The sequence below is a fragment of the Urocitellus parryii genome, chromosome X (genome assembly GCF_045843805.1).
Source record: "Urocitellus parryii isolate mUroPar1 chromosome X, mUroPar1.hap1, whole genome shotgun sequence".
NCBI lineage: Eukaryota > Metazoa > Chordata > Mammalia > Rodentia > Sciuridae > Urocitellus > Urocitellus parryii.
In genome coordinates, this window is record NC_135547.1 from 89,968,359 (window position 1) to 89,991,158 (window position 22,800).

At 44.9% G+C, this 22,800-nt stretch overlaps 1 protein-coding gene across 1 annotated transcript; it reads right to left on the reverse strand.

The window, feature by feature from the left end:
- Positions 1 to 241: 241 nt before the first annotated feature.
- Slc38a5 (solute carrier family 38 member 5) lies at positions 242 to 21,215 on the reverse strand. The gene is made up of 16 exons (XM_026406746.2): positions 21,179 to 21,215; positions 18,207 to 18,260; positions 18,050 to 18,125; positions 9,762 to 9,877; positions 9,601 to 9,674; positions 7,102 to 7,194; positions 6,887 to 6,965; positions 4,117 to 4,199; positions 3,577 to 3,635; positions 3,341 to 3,478; positions 3,051 to 3,130; positions 2,356 to 2,456; positions 2,017 to 2,132; positions 1,144 to 1,288; positions 949 to 1,052; positions 242 to 343 (listed from the first exon to the last, which is right to left on the reverse strand). The coding sequence occupies exons 2-16, from the start codon at positions 18,257 to 18,259 to the stop codon at positions 242 to 244; spliced, it is 1,419 nt and encodes a 472-aa protein (XP_026262531.1). The 5' UTR covers position 18,260; positions 21,179 to 21,215.
- Positions 21,216 to 22,800: the final 1,585 nt, after the last annotated feature.

Below are 22,800 nucleotides of genomic sequence, written 5' to 3' on the forward strand. Positions count from 1 at the left end.
CCCAAAGACCTAATTTCCCTTTCTTCCTCCCATGGAGGGCCATGATCCAAGCTCTGCATGCCTAAGAAAGAGGGAAATGGAACATTCCTCAGCCTCTGCTGTCCCGTACCTTGGGTTGTCATATTAATGGAAAATGCACCTCCACATCTCAGGAAGGAAGGTCGCAAGACTGTGGCCCCAAATCCCTCCACACACACAGACATACACGGGGACCAAGCAGGGCAGGGCAGGACAGGGCAGGTCAGTGTCTAGACACATGGCTCTGGCCTGTGGCCCAGTTGGCAAACATAAAACCCAGGCTGAGGAACATGAAGAGGACTCCCAGGATGCCAAAACACAGGGCCTGTAGGTTGAGAGGGAAGAAAATGGAGCTGGCTGGTACTCCCCACCCAAACTCCCTCTGAGACTATTCCTCAAGCCCACCACCTTCCAGAGTGTCCACTCCTTTCCTTACCCTCCTCTATGTTCCCTCTCCTTCCTTAAATTCAGCCCCTTCCTGTGAATCCCCCTTCGACCTTCCCAGAATCCTTACACGAGTACTCTCCTCCATCCTTCTTCTTCAAACTGCTCCCACCTCTCTTCCCAATAGGGCTCCTTCTGTCTATCTGGAGAATACTCCCTCTATGACAGCCTTTCCTTTGTTTTAAGTACCAGTAATAGAACCCAGGACCCAGAGCCTTGCACACATGCTAGGTAAGTGCTCCAACACTGAACTACACCTGAGCCTGCCAGTCCATTCTGTCTTCCCAGACCATTCCAATGGTTATGTCTGCTCTGCCCCTTCCAACAACAATCTCTTCTTCATTCTTCCATATCATCTACCCCTCTTCTAGAGATTCCTCTTCCCCCACCCCCTTCCTGAGAAAGTTCCTTCAATCCCTAGTCAACTTGGAGTGAGCTCTCCCTCCTCAGAATGCCTCCTCTTCCAGTGCTCTCCTGGATGCTCACCTGGATCTTCCGCCAGGAAAAGAGGGGCTCCACCTCAGAGGGTACAATACGGAGGTAGAAGATGCTGGGAAGGATGAAGATGAGGCTAGGGGCTGAGGTGGACCCTATAGGACACAAGGAGAGACAGAGTCAACCCAATTTTGGGTACAAGGCCCATATAAGGTGAGGCAGGGGATTAAAGTTGGAGATACTAACCGATAACCCCAAAGATATCCCGGATGGTGGACACACAAATGACAAGGACATTGACCAACACCAGCAGGATCAGGGCTATAGCCACATGTCGTGGCCAGCTGAAGGCCTTGCTTGGGAAGAGTAGCTGCTGCAGGGCCCGACGGATCTGTAGCCAAGGAAAGACAAAACCAGGTTAAGGCCTCAAGTGCTGCTCCTCCTCTTTAACTTCAAGATCCCAGATTTCCCCTATGATTATCTATGGCTCCACCTTGTCTGACCACCCATCTGTCTCCACCTTCTGAATGAAATTCCTGCCTCTTCCCTGTGAAAACCCATGTCTCTCTTCCTTCTGCCTGATCATCCATCTGTGTTTCTACCACTGTCTCAAATCCTTGCCTCCTCTCTCTGCCCATCTCTGCCTCCTCATCTCTCACCTGTCCTTCCACCCTGTCTGAAATCCCTACCTCTCTTCATCTGACTACCTCTACCACCCTCCTCTGTTGAATCATTCTCACCTTCCCATCTGAGAGCTTCATCCTTCCTACATCTCACCACTTCAGCCTCCATTATTTTCCAGACCATTCCATTTCTTCATTCTGACTGACCATTCCTACCTCCTTCTTCTGCCAAGCCATCCATTTGTGCCTCTTTCCTCCAACTGATTACCCATCCCTGTGACCCTCTCTGTCCTGCCATTCATGTTCCCTTTCTGTCTGATGATGTTTTTGCCTTTTCTGACAACTCTATCTTCCCTGTCTGACCATCTCTGCCTCCTCTATCTGTCCATTTGCTCCTATCTCCATCCTCCATCCAAACATCAATACCTATGCCCTTTAGCCATCCACCCATGTCCCTCTACTCCCTCCCTTCCCCCACAGACTACCCTCCACGCACAGGGAAGAGCACAACTGGTACAGTGAGGGTCACTGCAAGCAACACAGCCAGGCGTACACATAGGATGAGTTGGTCCTTCTGGTTGTACATGTGTAACATTTCTGCTGTCACACTGCCTGGGACAGGACAGGGAAAAAAGAATGTGATAGGAGGACCAGAACCAGAACCCCAGAAACCCACCACATCTGTGGTGACAAAATCTAAACATGTGATGCACATATGCCTTTAGAAAGGGATGGGTCCAAGTTCTCAAGAGGGAGAGATCTCAGAGGCTTCTGCCTCAGCTTTGGCCCTGGCCCACTGGCAGATCCCCCCAGCCCTGGGCCCAGTCACACTCACTGTAGAAGGTGAGGTATCCAAATGTTGCTGTGAGGCTATACATGCAGAACATGGCCCCAATGGACACATTGGCCACAGCCTGCATTCTGTGCTGGGAAGGCCTAAGATATACAGATCATGGAAATGTCATGCCCAAACCTAGACAGGGCCAAGTCACCATCTTCAAGCCTCCTCCTTCCAGATCGATGTACAGCTGGTACTGGGATGCCAACTCTGCTTCACCTGTGCAACTAGCCAAGCTTTCCCCTCTCTGGTCATCTATACCTCACCTCACATAACCATCTCTACCTCCTCCTTCCATCTGAGCACCCATGCAATCCCTCTGTGATCACCCATGCATCCTTCCACTACACCATCCATGCCTCTCCCTGTCTACCCATGCCTCCCTGTCCATTTGAACACCCCATCACCCCAACCCTATCCATGCAGACAACCATCCCTCCAAATCTGATCATCTGATCTCTGCTTCCAACTCTGTCCATTCACACTCATACTAGATGTTAAAATAGTGCACTAATTAAGATCTAATTAGTAAAGTCACCACCCTGAGTTCTCTGGGGCCTTGTAGCCACCCTAAAACTTTCCCTTGGCACAACCCAGCTACCATCAAGCTGTAGTCTTAAGTTATGGCTGCTATGTCAGACATTATGACTACGGGCCCTGCTCCAGCTGGCCTATTACACATGCCCACTCACCGAGAGAGCTCTGTGTAGATTGGCAACACCTCAGGGTGGCAGACGAAGGCAAAAGCCATAATAGGCACTGTGTAGGGCATCTGGAGGTATGGTTCAAGTACACAGAATTAGAGCCCACAAGGAATTAGAGGATTCCCCTCTCTCTGTACTCCTGGCCCCACCATTGTCCTCCATATTGGACACATAGCAGATCCTGAAACCCAATACCTAATCCATCCTGAGTAAGATGCAGTGTGGGACAGAACCACAGTCTTCATGTGGTATGAGCTCCCACATGCCTACACACTCACCTGAGAGTCAACTGTGAGCATCTGGGCCTCACAGCTGCTGTTGAATCCCTGAGCAGGGAGGCCTGGGGGGTCTTTACTCTCTATTGCTGTCTCATTGTGACTTATAGGACAGTCAATCTGGAACTTCTCATAAATGACCTAAGGGTGGGAAGTAGGGAAGTGAGGTCATGGAGAAGGCTATGTCCCAATGTGCCAAACCCTTTCCCCACCTTTTCATGTTCTCCTCTCAGACTCACCGAAATGAGGAAAAACAGCATGCAGGTCAGAGAAAGACCACTGGTATATCCCAGATAACCTACATGGGGCAATATACAGAGCCTCAAAAATCAAGGACCCCCCTTATAGCAAAACCCAAACCCCTATTCTGGCCTTTAAGGCTCCCTTACCTCAATACTTGTATAAAAATTTTTCTTTTGTATTACTGGTATTGAACCCAAAAATGCTTCACCAATAAGCTACATCCCTGACCCTTTTATTTACTTATTTTTTTTTCTTTGAAACAAGTTCTTGCTAAATTGCCCAGGCTGGCTTTGAACTGGAGATCCTCCTGCTTCAGCGTCTCAAATAACTGGTATTACAGGCATATGCCACTGTGCCCAGATCCTTTGTCTAAGTTTTCACTTCCACCTGGACTGGTCTCCCCTGCACAGCAAATTCCTATTAATCTGCTACATGCACAAATGTGTTAGTGTTCCACAGCCTTTGAAGATGGGGATTTTTCTAGTCTAGTTCCCACTCTCTAACCCTGCTACCCAATGAACAAGGAAGCTTCTTACCCAAATGTTTCATGAGGGCCAGGGGCAGGATAATTAACACACTGACAATGATGATAAGGAGATTTCCATCCAAGAACCAGCTCCTAGGGAGACAAGAAGACATAATGATTGGTTGCCAGCCAAAGAAAACTGTCAGGCTGACACTCATGGAAGACAGTCAAATGGACAGATTTCTGCCCCCCAGTCAGGAAAAATGAGTAGACATCTCAGCTGTGTGAAGTCATTCAACTGATTCCAGTGGCGAATTGCACAACAAGATTGACAGAAGTAGACTGATTATAAGATTGTCAGTTGAACACCATTGGGAGGATACAGTTAAAAGCACAAGCACAGCTAGACAAAACTCACCAGAGTCCCAACTGGAAATAAAATCAGATGGTCAAGTACCCCAATCAGTTGGACTTGACGTGAAAATCAGTACAACACAATCTGTCAGACACAAAGACAGAGTGTGTTATGACCCTGGTATGTCTGGCAAGTGGAACAACAGTCTGATGGTTAGACAGGTAATGAAGCAGAGTAGGTGGAAATGTCAGAATCATATATATATGTTTAAAAGCTTAAGGATTGTTGGATGTCTGATTTGGCCACAGAGCCAAAGAAAGAATGAAATAGGGGCTGGGGTTTTAGCTCAGTGATGGAACACTTGCCTAGCATGTGGGAGGCATTGAGTTTGATTCTCAGCACCACATTAAGAAAAAAATGTATAAAAAAGAGTTGAAAAGAAAGAAAGACTGAAATAGAAACAGAATCAGGCCAATTGACCATGCTGTTGGGACCAAGATCAAAGCAAAATGGGGATCTCTGTATGTGTTACAGGAAGGTGTCCAGACATGACAGCCAGTTAATACAAATGTGTATTCATTCATTCAAAACAACATTTTTTTTTCCTTTTTTGCAGTATCAGGGATTGAATCCAAGGACTTGGCACAGGCTAGGCAAGCATTCTACCACTGAACCATTTTTTAAAAAAAGAGTCTTGCTAAATTTCCCAGGCTGGCCTCGAATTTGGAATCCTCCTGCCTTAGTTTCCTAAGTAGTTGGGATTACTAGTGTGCCACCCCACTTGGCTAATGGAATTTATGTTGAGTGCTTACTAAGTTCCAGGCACTTGCATGCTCTCTTCCTTGTTTTTTTTTTTTTTTTAAGAGAGAGAGAATTTTTTAATATTTATTTTTTAGTTTTCAGCGGACACAACATCTTTGTATGTGGTGCTGAGGATCGAACCCGGGCCGCACACATGCCAGGCAAGCGCGCTACCGCTTGAGCCACATCCCCAGCCCCTTGTTGTTTTTTTTTTATTTTATTTTTTATTACCACAGATTGAACCCAGGAGTGCTTAACCACTGAAGAACACCCCCAGGCCTTTTTATTTTTTATTTTGAGACAGGGTCTTGAAAGTTGCTTAGGGTCTCGCTAAGTTGCTGAGGCTGGCTTTGAATTCACAATCCTGCCTCAGCCTCCTGAGCCACTAGGATTACAGATATGTGCAACCTTGCCTGGCTTCACATGTTCCCTATATCATAAACACAGTTACACAGAAATAAACCATCCTAGTGTGTGTATGTGTATACACACACACACACACACACACACACATACAGTGAGAGGTAATTATAATAACTTTATACAGCATATAACTCAGTGGCAAAGTACATGCCTGAGTACATGCCAAAGTACAAACCTGAGTTTGAACTTAGCACTGCAAAAAAATATTAAACATACCTAGTAATACTTGGATGTTCTCAGAATCAAACCAACAATCTAATAGGACATACACGGATAATAAAAAGCAAGCTCTAGGATGTAGCTCAGTGATAGTGTTTCTCTGGCATGTGCAAGGCCCTGGGTTCTAGCCCCAGTATCACAAAAAAAAAAAAAAAAAACCACCTAAGGCAGTGATATGTGCATATATGCAGCTGAAGCAAAAGCATCACAGTATACTGCACACACACACACACACACACACACACCCCTGGAATCCATTGTACACAACCAGACAGATTACACAAACAGGATAGATCCAGAATCAAACATGCAGTCAGAACAACAGCCAATCATGCATAGCTACGACCACAATACAGAGGACATACACAGTCATAATTGAGGATCACACATACACAACCAGAGAGAATTTTCCAGAACAATCATCACCAAATCAAACAGAGATGGATGGAGTTGATTGAACACACAGAACAAGTTACCAACACAGTTGGTACCATAGTATATGACATAGGCATGCCCATGCCCACATTCACACATACATCATTGGAGTGAGTTTAGAGCTAGACAGAATCCAGCAGGTAATGGACCCAGAATCAAATTCACAGAATCAGCTGGACAGGAAAATTCTGAGTAGCCAAGTGTCAGATAATTATGGTTGGAATCACAGTCCATAGCTGTTATCTATCACACCCCTAGCCAAAGAGAGTCACCAATACAACAGTCATTGAACCCAACCCCCAGAGTCCACATCTGCTGGACACAGTCACACACATGGTCAGTATCAGCATATTCTGGATGTCCAGAATCAACTGCCAGTCAGAATCACAGTCACAAAATCAGTCCAAGGTCTTGAGGATTCCTGAAGTCAACAATAGTCACAAATACTGTTGTTGTTACAATTACAGAGTGACTCAACTGGACTCCCCAACAGTCTCAGGATAGAACACCCAAGAGTCAGGTGGACACACAGAGTCAGTTAGACCAAACAGGCAGAGTTTAGGGCCTGTTCACTCACCCATCAAGTCAGAGGGCACTGTTCACTCACCCATAAAGATCCTCGTTCAAGAAGGTACTGATAACCAGGGGGAGTTCGGATTTGATGATGAACAGGTAACTGGACATGGCTGGTGCAGGTGGGGTAAAGTATAAATGGAAGGTTATCCTCATCCTCCTATCCCATCTTCTCCATCCCAGCCCCGGGAAGCCCACATCACCCCATCCTCTTCCCTCCAGCTGAGCCCCAACTCCTAGAATCCTCACCCCCAACATTGTGCAGACAGATGACAGCAGCCACCACTACCTTCCCGGCGGGCCCAAATGCCCTCTGTCCCAATTGCTCATAGGCTCGGATGCCTAGGAGGGCAGGAAAGAAGGAATTAGTTGTGAATTCAGGAGGCTTATCCAGGGGTGAGGAATGGGAGGGTCCAGAGAGTCTAGAAGCTGGGGTTTGAAAGATTTGCCACTAACTGATGAAATTTGGAAGTGAGGGCTGGGGATGTGGCTCAAGCGGTAGCGCGCTCACCTGGCATGTGCGTGGCACTGGGTTCGATCCTCAGCACCACATAAAAAATAAAATAAAAATGTTGTGCCCAACAAAAACTGAAAAATATTTAAAAATTCTCTCAAAAAAAGAAAGAAATTTGGAAGTAAGGGTTAAGCAGATAAGCTTGAACTTGGTTGTTAAGTCAGATTTGGTACCTTGAAATGAAGGTGAGACCATGGTGAGAGAGAAGCCTGGGATCTGAGGCAGTGTGAGCTGGGGAACCATGGCTGGAGCTCTTCAGGCAATGAAGTAGCTTCAGGGTAAGAAGGGATATGGACTAAAGGATGAGGTTAGAGGTAAAGTATAGCAGTCTGGGGTTTGGAGAGGGTCTGATGGTCAGACTGAAAGGTACGAGCTGGGAATTTGGAGTTGGAGATCTGCGAGCCCAGATAAAACTGAGGGCCAGACTTGACTGTGGAGTCTCACTCAGGGTTGCATGTTAGACCTAGGATCTGGGATTAGGGTTGGTATGTCCAGAGTATAAGGTTCGGGTTGATGTTAGAGTCTGTAAACAAGTCAGGATGGCACCTGGTATTTTGCCAGGGGGAGTGGTTTGTGAGGTGGCACCAGAGAGCCATTAAGTGTGGAGATTTCTTATTGGTTGACTGCTGTATCTAGTTTATGTTAATTAAGATAAGCTGTGTGGAATGTATAAATACCTCTATTGTCCTACAATAAATGGCTCCCACTCCTGCTGTATCAATCTACACAAGTTGCTTGTCACACCCCCGGTTATTTTGCTGCAGCCGGACTACGGCAGATGGTGGCCCGTACGGGGAGCCCCAGGACACTGGGGGGGGGGTGATGAAAAAAAAAAAAAAGCTGCCCGTCCCTAGATAGGACGGGAGCAAATCTGCTCGTCCCTAGACAGATAGGGCGAGAGGAAAAATGGCCATTTTGAGAAAATGGAGAAGATTGATCCAGTATGTTTGTGTCTTATTTTGTCTTGAAATGTTGTATTGTCTTTGTGATGAGAATATGGAAGGGGTGAGAAGTAAATTACTAAGGGAAGGAGGCACCCCAGTGGAACCAAGAGCAGTTAGGGCATGTGTTGATGGAAGCCCAGGAACTCTAGTCAGAAAGAAAAAGAAAGTTCAGAAGAAGAAGGATTATCAGGAAAAAAGTTGCAGCAAAAGGCTATTACTGAATACTTTTTGTTACTGGAGGGTGCGTGAATCGGTGAGGTGGCTGCCACGTGTACCAGCTGGTCACTGCGCAGCAAGGATTTTCCAAGCGGCGGCAGCCAGCTCTTCCTGGACCCCGGCCGGGGAGCGGGACGCCACTGCGAGAGCCCAAATCCAGACCTGACCCAGAGGCACGGTCTCACAGGCTCTTGCTCCCTGTGCCCAATGGCAGTTTGAGTCCGGAACACTCCCCAGACTCTCCCCCGGGCCATCTGGGGCTGCCCGGGACGCTTCATCCCAGTGCCGGTGAGGACACGGGTGGAAAAATTTCCAGTGTTGCTGAGAACCAGACGAAACTTCAGATCAAGCTAGCTGCCTGCAGAACTTACCTGGACTGTGATTTAAGCTAGCTGCCTGCAGAACTTACCTGGACTGTGATTTACCTGGACTGTGAGTTAATCTATTGAGACACTGCTTTACCTGGACTGAGACAACAAACTGTAATCTACCACAAATTGTAACTCAGTATCTTTGCTAACGGTGTCATTGCTGGTATAATTTTTCCAAGGGCTTCTTGCATGGAGCCATCAAGTGGCTTGGTATTGTGGCATTTTGTATCCTCCCCTTCTGCTTGTAGCAGATTATTTATGGTGTTTCTGTAAGAACCACTATGGTCGTTATTTAAACAAAAGGGGGAAATGTTAGAGCCTGTAAACAAGTCAGGATGGCACCTGGTATTTTGTCAGGGGGAGTGGTTTGTGAGGTGGCACCAGCGAGCCATTAAGTGTGGAGATTTCTTATTGGTTGACTGCTGTATCTAGTTTATGTTAATTAAGATAAGCTGTGTGGAATGTATACATACCTCTGTTGGCCTACAATAAATGGCTCCCACTCCTGCTGTATCAAACTACACAAGTTGCTTGTCACCCCCCCCCAGTTATTTTGCTGCAGCCCAACTGCGGCAGGTTGATGTTGGGGATGTAAGTTCAAGGAATTGAGTGTGGATCTGGGTTCCAAGGCCTAGTTTGAGCTCTGTAAGGGTGTCTAGAGTCTGGGATCCAAAGGAAAGGGGACCCAGTCTCTGCATCTCACCTACAACACTGGCACAGGTCAGCAGGAGGTGGATGGAATATGAAGACAGAAATGCAATGCACAGCAACAGGACCCTGTGGCAGAAGGAGCAGTTCAGATTTGGCGCCAAGCCTCCCACTTGCCCACCACACCCCTGGTCCCCCAAGCCACTGGGGACTTACAGAAAGAAGATAATTCCTGTGTGTGCCATGGCATAAGCCAGCCCCAGGATGCCGCTGCCCATGATGGCATTGCTGAGGTTGAACACTGACATTCCAAATGATGTCTTCCCCTCGAACTGCAGGCAAGGGACAAAGTTCAGGCATATATGTGGAGAGGGATGAGGTAAGAAGACTACTGCTGAGGCTAGAAAGACTGGCTTAGGGTTAGGGTAACTGGGAAAGGAGGCCCAGGGAGGGATATGGGAAGAGTGAGGAGGCTGAAAGGGGGAAAAGCTGGGAAGAGGAAAACTAGAATAAACTGGAGGAATAGAGCTGGCAAAGGTAGTATCTGGGGATGGAATCATCTAGAACTGAGGAGCACTGGAGGAGGTGAATAAGAATAGTCAATGGTCAGCAATCAGAAATGAGTTCTTGTTCAAATGCTGAAACCAGCCAGGCACGGTGGCACATGCTTGTAATCTCAGGGACTCTGGAGACTTGAGTCAGGAGGATAGCAAGTTCAAAGCCAACCTCAGCAACTAATCAAGGCCCTAAGCAACTTAGCAAGACCCCCGTCTCAAAATTTTAAAAAATAAATAAATAAAAAGAAAAGGACTGGGGATATATCTCAGTTGTTGAGTGTCCCTGGGTTCAATCCCACATTAAAAAAAAAAAAAAAATACAGAAACCACATCAGGAGGCTACCCAGTAGAAATATTAATGGCATGGCACCATCAAGGCCTATTTCAAATGTAAAAGACCATGAAGCTTACCTATAGCAACACTCCCAGGCCAGCTCCTTTGTCCCAGAAGCAAGAAAATAGGAGGTGGTCGAAGTTACAGGAAAGGGTAATATTCAGGCTAAAGGACATAGCCAGTTCTTTTTCAATACCTGCTTAACATAGGTTTTGCTCCATGCTCTACTCAGAACCATATAAGCCCTAAAGCTAACAACCAAAATGGGTTTTTCTGCTATATGGCCCTAAACATATGGTGGGAGTTATCTCTCTTCTCACTTAAATAAACCCTATATCATTTTTATTCATGCCTTCCATTTTTGTCTGTGGATTTTATTATTCAAATTTGTGAGACAAGAACCCAGACAGAAATTGGCAAAGCAGAGAATCTAGTCTCATCTCAAAACTCCAGTCTCATCTTGGGGGCCTATATGGGGATCTTCAGAAGAGTGAATTAAATGTACTAATGCTCTATCACTTTGCTTTTATTTCAGAAGCCCTGGACTCCATTTTGTACATTCTGTCTATCAAAATGACCAGGATCCTGTCAACCAATTTAAAGCAGATAGCACAGCTGCCAGACTCAACACAGGGGAAAAGCTTTGCTGGAGTGAGACTTGTTCATCCCTCTCTGCTTTTGGTGGGGAGAATATTGGTCTGATCTTGATTTAATCTCCTTTCATGGCAATCCATTTGATCAAGAAACTAAGGTCTCTTAGAAGCACCCTAGGTCTCTGGCTGGGGTTACTCCCAGGTGTGAATACAGGATCTCCAAAGATAGCCAAAAGCCAATTGATCACACATGGAACCTCCATCTCCACTTTAATCTCCATTCATGGTCTCTCACCTGATGGTAAAGGGAAGGCCTCACTCAGATTGTTCCTTGGATTTATGGCTGAGGTAACTCCTCAGTGTGATCATGGACAGAGATAGAGCCCTGCCTGTCAGTCTACCAGTGTCCAAGTGAGTTGCCCTTTTGTCTTACTCTATCTGCCTTGCAATAACCTGGCCCAGGAAAAGGAAGCTCAATCTCAGAATCTGTCCCACTGATCCTGGATTTTGCCAGTTATACTTAATCATATTATAGGGGAAAATGATCATATTCTCTTAGGAAGAATAAGAATAGTGGGTCTCTATGTTCCTAACCCTGCCAGTTTTTCTAGGGGAAAAAAAACATGGCTCTCATCATTTTTAAGTGCTCTAAGACATTTTTGTCCCTTTCCCCCCATCTACTAGGTTAAGAGTCTCAAATCTTAGGTCTATTACAGTGAGGACATCATCTCTGGCTGTAAAAATTAGATTTCTTTGTACAACAACTAGGACTGAAATTTTGTGACCCTAATTATAAATATAATAGCAAATACAAACATCAGGAAAGACTTTAAAACTTGTCCAAGGTGGGCTGGAACTATAGCTCAGTGGCAGAGCACTTACCTAGCATGTGTGAGGCACTGGGTTAGATTCTTACCATCACATAAAAAGAAACAAATAAAATAATGCTGCCCATCTACAACTACAAAACTTTTCAAAAAAAAAAAAAATAAATGTTTTAAAAATCTTGTCTAAGGCACATGGCCCTCAGGGGCATGTCTGTGTCTTAGTACAACAGTTTAGAAAGCTATTGGCCTGTCCCCTCTGTGATGCTCAACCTTGTCAACAGTGCTTCCGTACATAGACTAGGTTTCTCCTTTTAAGAGGGAAAAAACACAATGGGATTTGGGGTCATGTGTTGGTAATAAGTGACCAAATCCAACCTGCCCAAATCCTAATAAGGCCTCAATATGTGGTCACTAAGGTTTGGAGATGATGGAAGATAAAAGAAAATGAGTGAGGGAATTTGGAGATGTGTAGGTAAGGGGCAACTAATACAGCCAACTCAAAAGTCCTAATCAGGCCTCAAGGGGTTCTTGCCAACAGCTTTGAGGTCCACAGATCAAGGGACACCTTGATCTGGTTCAGTGGAGGGATGGCAAGGGATGCTTTCTTCACCCTTTTCATCTGGATGGATAACACTCCATCTGGCACAAGCACTCATACACTAAATTCCTTTGGCCCTTAAACCCCAGGGGAAAATATTTTCTGTACTCAGCCTGGCCCAAATGCTACTTGGAGGACAGGGAGAGACAGCTCTTAAGGGAAATATAAACTATAACTCTATCTTACAGCTAGATTTGCAAACCAGTTTAAGACCAGAGAAAAAGTGTCACTTTTAAATCCAAACCTGAGGCACTTTTTCGTACTCTGGAATTCTACTCTCTAAGTTACAAAAAGGAAGAAACAAAGGGGAAAGACAGCTTAAAAGGCCAGCTGTTCCAGGTCCCAGGTTTTGTGTTGACACTTAAGAGGCTTACATTCTACTTTGGAGACAATATGCAGCAGGGACCCACCTCCAGGAAATTGAAAGGACAAGCCCAGAAATATCGGGAGCCACCCTAATTATCATGGGATTTTTTCAATCTGTGGGATTGGCACAGGGAAAGAAAATGGGGAAAATCCCATATGTACAAATTTTCTTCTTAAATAATCTTTTCCTGCTGGGTGTGGTGGTGCACGCCTATAATCCCAGAGGCTCAGGAGGCTGAGGCAGGAGGATCTCAAGTTCAAAGGTAGCCTCAGCAAAAGTGAGGCCCTAAGCAACTCAGTGAGACCCTGGCTCTAAATAAAACACAAAATAGGGCTGGGATGGGGCTCAGTGGCCAAGTGCCCCTGAGTTCAATTCCAGGTACTACACACACACACACAAAATAAAAATCTTTTCCTGAGGATTTCATGGGATCCCACATTCTTTCAATACCTGGGCTAACTCTAATTAGATCCAAAAGTGCATTCTGGTCTGATAGATATTCTGCATGCTCCTTTACTAGAGTAATTATGGCTATACCTTTTTTTTTTTTTTTTAGAACTTATTTTTCTTACCTCATGGTTTTTATGGCGAGTTCACATTTGATCCTGTGTGCCTAAATTGATATATTTATTCCAATCAATTTTGTTTTATTCTAATTAGAGATATTGTCATACTTTTTCCCCCTGCTGTCTTTTAGTCAAAGGCCAATTTTTCAAGTGTTAATCTCAAATACATTGGAAAAGTCTCATTTACAGAGTCCTAAGGAGAGGATTAAACAATGGTGCTGATGGGAATAAATTTGATACCCACAAAGGACAAGTGGCCACCTGAACCTTTGATTTCAGTGTCCACCACAGCTTCCAGACTCCACACCTAACATTTCCAAATGTATAGTCCTGACCTATATTTTAATCATAATGTAAAAGTCTGTGATGTTAAACCTAATAGACTATAGTAAACATCTGTAACTGTTGTCTCCTACCTGGGGAGATCTATTAGGTGCTAAAAAGCTATAAGATCTGTGTTTCCTATTTATTTTATGTATGTATGCACACCTGTGTGTTGTGTCGTAATGTGCTTGTGTCCATATATCATGTACATGGTATCAAGATCGGCTTATAGAAAAATGAGTACTCATAAGTTTAATTAACAGATCCAAATGACTTTTCAGTTCAAGAAACATAAATAAACCTTTAACAAAAGGGGTTAATTTAAATTGATAAGAGTAAATATGTCTTTTTTTTTTTTTTTTTTTTTTTTAGTGCTAGGGATTGAACCCACGATCTTGTGCATACAAGGCAAGCACTCTACCAACTGAGCTACATCCACAGCCCCATATGCTTTTTAAATTACTAACCTACATGTTTTTCCAGGTGACCAAAAACCAAAGCATTAGTTTCCATAAAATGTTTATAGTGTAATGTCCACTGCTTTTAAGCACTTTTCTTTGACCGGAATTACTGACAAAGTGTTAAATAGATTTGTCTGATACCCTGGTTTTCATGGTAATCTAAAGCTAACAGTTAAGATTAGGTAAATCAGGCCAGGTGCCATGGCACATGCCTGTAATCCCAACAGCTGAGGCTGATTCAGGAGGATCCTGAGTTCAAAGCCAGCCTCAGGAAAAGTGAAGCACTAAGCAACTCAGTCTCTAAATAAAATATACAAAATAGGGCTGGGGATGTGGCTCAGTGATTGAGTGCCCCTGAGTTCAATCCCCAGTAACTCCCCCAAAAAAAGAATAAATAAATTAGATTTAACATAAATGGAATTAATGTTCATGCATGTTTGTTAAAAGACAACTGATTAGGAGCTGGGGTTGTGGCTCAGTGGTAGAGTGCTTGCCTAGCATGTGTAAGGCACTGGGTTTAATACTCAGCACCATATATAAACAAATAAATAAATAAAGGACCATCAATAACTAATAAAAACTTTTAAAAGACATCTGATTAATTTGCAAAGTTAAAATACTAAAACAGCAACTGCTAACTATAAATTTACATATTTTGGCTTCTCAATTATATAAGATAGTATATTTGTGTCTATTAAATGAGTTAAAATTCTAACAGGTATAATTCTATACACAAAAAACATAAAAAGCTTCAGCAGTGTTTTAAGTACTGTACAAAGCATAAAGTATTTCATCTTATAAAAAACTAATTTCATTTAAATTAAGAAATTTCATAAGGATTGTTTCAGGATATAAATTTAAGAAAGATAAGAAACTCATAAATATGGCAATATATTTTATTTAACCTATAGGGTAAACAAATTGCAGAATATCTAAATTGTAGAGGGCTTATAGAAGGTGAATCTGAAAAAGTTTGGGTTGACTATAAATGACACAAAGTTAAGGGTTTAGCTGAGATCAATTTTTTTTTTTTTTTTTTTTTTGGTACTCAGGATTGAATTCAGAGGCACTTGATCACTGAGCCACATCCCCAGCCCTATTTGTATTTTATTTAGAGACAAGGTCTCACTGAGTTGCTTAGAGCCTCACCATTGCTGAGGATGGCTTTGAACTCTCAGGCATGCCCCACCACACCAAGTTGAAAGTCAAATTTCAATGTACTGATAATAGAACAAAGTTTAATTCTCTAGGTTTCACAATAGGGTTTCTTAAAACATTAACATGCTTATCTATTAAGTTAATTTATTGTGTCTGTTAAGTTTTGTTACTTAAAGAAATAAAATCTTGTAAGGTTTGTACCTATTTTAAAACATTCTAAATGATAGCTCCACAACCGGTTGAAGAAACAACTGTTATGCATTTATACATCATATATGTCTATTTATGAACACTAATACTGTTTCTTTTGTTAATTTCATTTCTTTTTGTATTTTTCTTGTAAAACTTTGTAACTCTTACCTGTTGTTTCTAATGCAACAACCTGAATTAAGACAATAAACCATCATGTACAGGACAGATAAAGTATAATGCTAATTTCTAGTACAGATACTAACTCTAATTAAACAAGGATAACTGTAAAACTGTAAACATTAAAGTTGAAACCCAGGACTCCTACTTTAAGACTGGTGAAACTTGACTGTCAGATGTTTAAAACCAAAACCTGGAGACCAAAGTCAGGCAAGTTAAAGGGAAAAAAAAATAGACAATAATTTGGCCTTACCCTCTTTGGTCAGCAAAACCAAGAAACAATGGGACTTCTTTAAGAGCTTTGCAACCCTGAGTCCCATGACCACCCAATAAGGGGAATCAAAGGGACCCTAGGGAACAGGAAGCCAACAAGTGTACATTCTGCAAAGAGGAGGGTCATTGGAAAGGTATATGTCCCTATGCTTCCAAAGGAAGCCACATGTGGTCTGCAAGACCCTAACCCATCCTGGTAAATGCCACAACTGTTAGAGGAAAACTAAAGAAGCCAGGAGGCTTCTCACAAATTCCCAAGTGTGATCCAGACAAATCTCAGCCGACTCTAAACAGTAGTCAGGAACAAGATCAATATTAATTAACTTGGTCTTAAATATCTGGCAGGAGAATATAACACGGACATTTAAAAGGAGAGACTTATTTTGTGGGTGTATAACTTGAGATGTACATTTGCAAAAAGCAAATAAAACTGGGAGGTTACACAGTTAAAGACAACCTCTCTATCAAACAGAGGTAACACTAATGAAAAAGCTGTTTTACAAAAATCAGCTATAGCTTGAGGATGGATAACACATTATGCAAACTAAATGTACACATTTCTAACAATTTTGCTAGTGTTTCCAGAGTCCCAAAAAGCCCCCAATCACAAATTAGTGGCATGTTAGAACACATCCTAAGATTTAATAAGTCACTGTCTTAATAATTTTCAGGGCCTAGTTAATAATACTGATTACTTTTGTGCTAATTGTTTTTACAGAAAATAATGTTTTGATGCCTTTTTTATTTACTTATTTTTGGTACCAGGGACTGAACCCAGGGGCACTTGACTACTGAGCCACATCCCCAGCCCTTTTTTATATTTTATTTAGAGACAGGGTCTCACTGAGTTGCTTAGCACCTCACTTTTGCTGAGGCTGACTTTGAACTCACAAGTCCTCCTATCTCAGCCTCCTAAGCCACTAGGTTTACAGGCATATGCCACAGCATCCAGCTGCTACCTTGTTTTTTTGTCTTAACATGACACATGCTCTATGGATCCTTTCTCTAGTTACCTGCCAACCACCACCATGGACCTCTAAACTGCCCTTATGTGTGAAATGCCCAAGCTCCAAATGGTCTTCCATGTGGAATCCAAAACCAAATTCTCCTTCTACTCCTGGAAGCCCTCAGACAGACCTCTGTAGAAGAAGCCTGACAGCTGTCCCATTTCAATGCCCCTTTTCAACCTGAAGCATCCAGAGCTGTCATCAGTCATTGCCCATCACATATTTTTCCTGTAACAGTACTTAGAGTGACTTCTTCAGAGGAGGGAATAAATAGGAATAGTCAGTGGTCAGCAATCAGAAGTGATGGGCCCCCAATTGAGGTCTTGTTCAAATGCAGAAATCACACCTGGAAGCTACTTGTTAGATATATTAATGGCACCACCATGGTTTATTCAAAGGTAAAAGACCATGAGGCTCACATGTGGAAACTCTCCCAATCCGGCTCCTTTGTCCCAGAAGCCAGAAAATGGGATGAGGGGATGAACCCAGATGGGAGTTACAGGAAATTGAAACCCAGGCTAAGGACATAACCAATACTTTTTTAATGCCTGTTTAACATAGACTTTTGCTCCATACTCTACCCAGAACCATGTAAGCCTCTAAGCTAGCACACTAAAATGGGTTTTTCCTGCTATCTGGCCCCATCCAAATGACAGGAGTTATATCACTTCTCACTTAAATAAACACAATACCGTTTACTCTTCCCTTCCATTATTGTCCATGAATTTTATTCCTCAAATTTGTGAGACAAGAACCCAGAAGGAAATTGGCAAAGCAAGGAATCTAGTCTCATCTCAAAACTCCAATTTCAGAGGGACACAAAGCAATAATGGAGGAAAGGGGGAGGGCAGTCACTAGGCAGAGGGAACACCCAATTGAGAGAAGCCAGGCAAGGAAGGGAGCTGGAGAGTACCTGCGGAAGGGGAGTGTCTGGAGAGGGAGTGACTTTGGAGTAAATAGATGGGGTGCAGAGACAATTAGGCAGGGGAACAGCTGGGAGGGAAGAGGAGCTGGGGAGGAGAAGCAGTAGGGAAGGAGCAAGCAGGACAGATCCAGGTGGACTCACTTACATCCAAGAACTGAGCCGGTTTCCTTCCAGAAGCAGGACCATGGCTGGGCAGGAAGCCCTCCCGTTCCTGCCTGTAGCTGGAAAGGACAGGGAATTAAGGGCTGATAAGAAAATGACCCTCACCCCCAGAGCCTGTCTCCTTGGACTCCCTGACTTACCCTACAGCACCTGCAGGGAGGGTTCTATTCATCTTTGGATCCTGCATTTCCATCCTGTGGGCAAAAAATAGGGTGGGAGGGTCAGAGATGGAGCAGAGGGGCTACAAAGTGAGGAAAGCTAGATGAAGGGAGTTGAGGGGGTTTTCACTCAGAGACAGAAATGAAGACAGAGAGTCAGACAAGGCAAGGCAAACAGGTACAGAGAAGGATAAGAGGGACAGGGGACTAATTAGAGAGATTTGGAGACAAGAGTAAGAGAAGAGAATAAAAGAAAGGAAAAATACCAACAGTAGCTCAGACACACGGAAAAAAGAAGGCAGCCAGAGACAGAGTGAAACAGAGAAAAACACAGGCAAAAACCAACCCCAGGGCAGATACAAAGGCCATTTGGAGCTGGAGCAGCCTCTCCTCCCAGACCCCAGACTCACTCTCTTGCCATCTGTCTCTTTTCTTCCCCAGTCCCCACATTCCCCCTCCCTCCAGCCTCACCGGGAGGTCGGCCAGCTCACTCCCAGCAGGGACACGTGTCGCCTCACTGCCCCACCCCTCTGAACACAGCCCCACCCAGCTCTTCCCTGCTTGGGCCCCTGAGCTTAGAGCTGCTGCTACCTGTTGAAGAGACTGGGGATAGAAAGCAGGCTCAGAGACCCCAGCTCCAGTCTTAACAAACTGCTTTCACCTACAATTCTGAATATCCTCACAAGAGGCAGAAGACAACCGAGTGCCCCTCTTTCAGGGATAGAAGTGACCCAGTGGAGCCGGGGAGTAGCTAGGTGGTAGAACATTTGCCTAGAATGCAGGACGCTCTGGGTTCCATCCCTAGCACCAAGGGGTGAAAAAAAAGAAAAGAAAGGACCAACAAACAAAAGAAAGAAAAATTGACAAAAAGAGTCCCATTTAATCCCCTGGTAGAGCCTAAAGGTATTTTCTAGGACTCCATCACGTCTTAAAACCTACTTCCTGGCAGAAGTAGATTTGGAGACACTTTCAGATTCAAACCTTTCCTGGGTTTCGGATATGTCCAGAACCTGGCCTGAGGATGAGCTTGGCTACTTCCCTTCGTGAATAGAGCAGTCTCTGTATAAAAGCCCCCTTCTCAGGGCCTAATGAGTTTCCTAGTGTAGCACAGAGTTGAGTTCTTTGTCTTGCAGATTCAAAGACTGAAATCCACGGACACAAAAGTGAGAACAAAGTAATAGGATTTATTAGAGTAACAGAAAGCAAGCAGAGCTCTCAAAGGAGAGTGTTAGGTCGACAGGCTTCCCTTCCCCCTCCCCTTTCATGGGGGCTGTGAGCGGGGACTTTCCACCTGGCTGAGGAGACTCAAAATGGCCAATCAGAAGCTGACATGGCAACGGACCCCAACCACCATGCGTTCCCACCGGTGGAAGCAATCACCCGGTCAACTCAATCAGCCCTGACCAACTTGCAACAGACATAATCCCCCTAAACTCAGTCAACCTGCTGTCTGTAGCTGCAATTTAGATGGCCTAGGCCCTTCTACCTCCAGCTTCTCTTATGAGCATTGTTCTTGCCTTTCCCACCTGCAATTTCTCCAGCCCTCACCCTTTCACAGGCCAGTGAACCTCGCCTGGGAGCACCCCCAAATAAACCTTCTTTGGGTGCTTCATCTTTGTTCCATGGTTCCTGATCTCACGCGCCCCTTTTTGCTTTACAGAAAGGAGTCTCAAAAGAGGGATACCAGAGGGCTGGGATTGTGGCTCAGCAGTAGAGCATTCACATAGCGCGTTTGAGGCCCTGGGTTCAAGCCTCAGCACCACATACAAATAAATAAATTAAAGGTACTGTGTTTAACTACAACTAAAAATATAAATATTAAAAAAAGAGGGATACCAGAAAGTAGCCATTGTCTAGGGGTTTATATAGATCCCACAGGGTTAAGGGAGATAGCCCCCAGCCCAATCCTGAGTAAGGTACTCAGTCCTTGAGCTCTTCCTGTCCCCTTTTGTCCAATCAAATTATTGTGCCTATTTTGGTGAGAGCCTAGTTACCAAGCAGTACATGTCTTTCTATGGTTCAGGGGTTTTTCCCCCCACTCTGCTTATATAGGAGTCAGTCTGAACTTGATGGGACCTGGCTTGTGCCTGTAGTTTCTCAGCCCTGCTACACAGAGACCTGACCTCAAAAGAGTCCAAACTTGGGCTGGGGATGTGGCTCAAGCGGTAGTGCACTGGCCTGGCATGCACAGGTCATTGGGTTCGATCCTCAACACCACATACAAATAAAATAAAGATGTTGTGTCCACCGAAAACAAAAAAAATAAACATTAAAAATTTCTCTCTCTAAATAAATAAATAAATAAATAAAGAGTCCAAATTTCCTGCCTGTCCATTTTAACCCTTCTCCTGCCTCGCTAAGGTTAGGATGTCTGTGCCATCCCTGCCCAAACCTGGAGCCTCTTCTTTCTTCTCTAAAGAAACCCCCAACCCTGGACTCACTTCCTGAAACTAGGTATCTGAGAAATCCCCAATTAAGGTCCACATCAGAGCTAAAACTGGCTCCAGGAAACTGCCCCCAAGTCATGAATCCTCTTCCTGGTATGGGGAAGGGGCTCAAGGGGTTCCCTCCCCAGCCTTGAGCATACTCTGGGGACCCCCACCACTCTCCTGTATTCACTTCTTAGGACTGAGGTGTTAGGAAGAACTCAACACAGGCAACACCATTTTGAAACATCCTCCATCTTAGAAAAGTCACTTCACAGTCACTGACTCAGCCTGACCTAAACCCAGGCAGCACTCCATCATCCAGCAAAGAAACCCCAAACAATACTTCATCATCATGCAAAGAAAGGAAATTATTATCTGGAACTAAAATCCTGAAAAGCACCTGGTTGGACATGGAACAGTGACTACCTGGAAGAACAGAGGTGACCACAAGGACCCTTCCCTGACACCCCCTAGCAATGGGCTAACTGCAAAAATCCTCTCACTCCCTCATGCCCCTATATTTACCCCAGGCTGTAAGGGGAAGATGGGTCTCAGTCTCCACTGGGCTCCCTCCGCAGATTTGTCCCGAATAAACCTGTTACTCTTCAGCAGCTTCTCTCTCTTGATTTCTTTCATTCAGTTCTTTCCTTAAACGAAGTACAATAGGACACCCTCCCTTCACTCAATTCTCCACTACGAAAGTCTCCAAGGAACTCCTGAACCCCTCTCCCAGGACGCCCACTCATATCTCTGGGTCTCCAGGGCCACCATCCCCACGGCCTGCGCCCCCTCCTCACCTCCCTGCTCCTCTCAGCTCCTGAACCCGCAGCAACTCCCAGTTGGGCTGGGGACCCCAATGCCGGTTCCGCTCCCGCTCTGGCCAATCGGCTCAGCCAGCGCCTGTTCTACAGCTGATCAGCTTTGCCCGCGCTTGCTCGGCGGCTAATCAGCACTGCCAGCGCCCCACGGGGCCCGCGGCTTTTTTTTTTTTTTCCCCCTGGGAAGAAGTGCTAATTTTACTTCAGTTTCTCTGCCTCGGGCCCTAGGCAGGGGAAGTGGGGGGAGGGGCGCCCACATGTGAACCCACGTGGAGGGAGACAGAGACTTGCACGTGTCTTGGTGGTGGGAGAGATGTACTAAAAGTTTTAGGGAGTAGATCCACGTCTAGAGAGATACAAGGAGAAAAAGGGAATGGACTCAGTGATCAGACAGCGGGGAGAAGACAGAATGAGAAACAATCACAAACAGATAGGCAGGAGATACAATACATGGACAGAAAGATCACAGGGAACAGAAAGACACATGGGGAGGAGGCAGGGAAAGAAGGGTGAGGTGGTAGGCAGGGGGACAGACAGGGGGAGAAAGTGCCCTAGAGACAGACTCAGACAGGTGGGTAGGGATAGGCTCATGAAGGAAGGCACCAGGCAATCAGGGCCAGTAATAGACAGGAGACAGAGGCTGGCAGATAGTTAAGTGCATACAGCCAAACATGTCCCTAAACAGAGGCTGGGACCAGACATACCAGCCTAGAGAGGCAAAGGGGCACAGGGAGTGGTTAAAGCAGAAAGATACCAAAAGTGACAGAAGACAACAGCCTGAGAAAATTAGATTCAGGCAAAGGAGCACACAGGGTGGATGGACAGGCCTAGGGACAGCAGTGGGACAAGTGCAGGGTTAGACATAGTATAGGCAGACCTAAGAAGGACATTCTCGCCAGGAGAGGACTCTAGAACTTGGGGACCCCAGAGGGAGGCAGGAAGGGCAGTTCTGGTTGGGTGAAGAGTAGGGATACACAATGTCTGCAAACTGGGTAGGTCCCAAAGTTCTGGACCACAGCCCAGGTGCGGGGTGGGATCTGTCCACACCCTAACTGAGGAGTCCCATTATCTATCTGTCTCACTATCTGTCTTACATGGAGGTATGTCAGTTCATTCCCATCTATTACAGGCATGTCTGTCTCAGGCATGTCGACATATATCTCCCTTACATGGAGACAGGCAGGGTGGACCTGGGATCCTGGCTCAACTGAACTGGGCTGCTTGAAAATCAGGTGGTTGGGCTGGGGTTGTGGCTCAGTGGTAGAGTGATTGCCTTGCACGTGCGAGACCTGGGTTCGATCCTCAGCACCACGTAAAGTGAAATAAAGA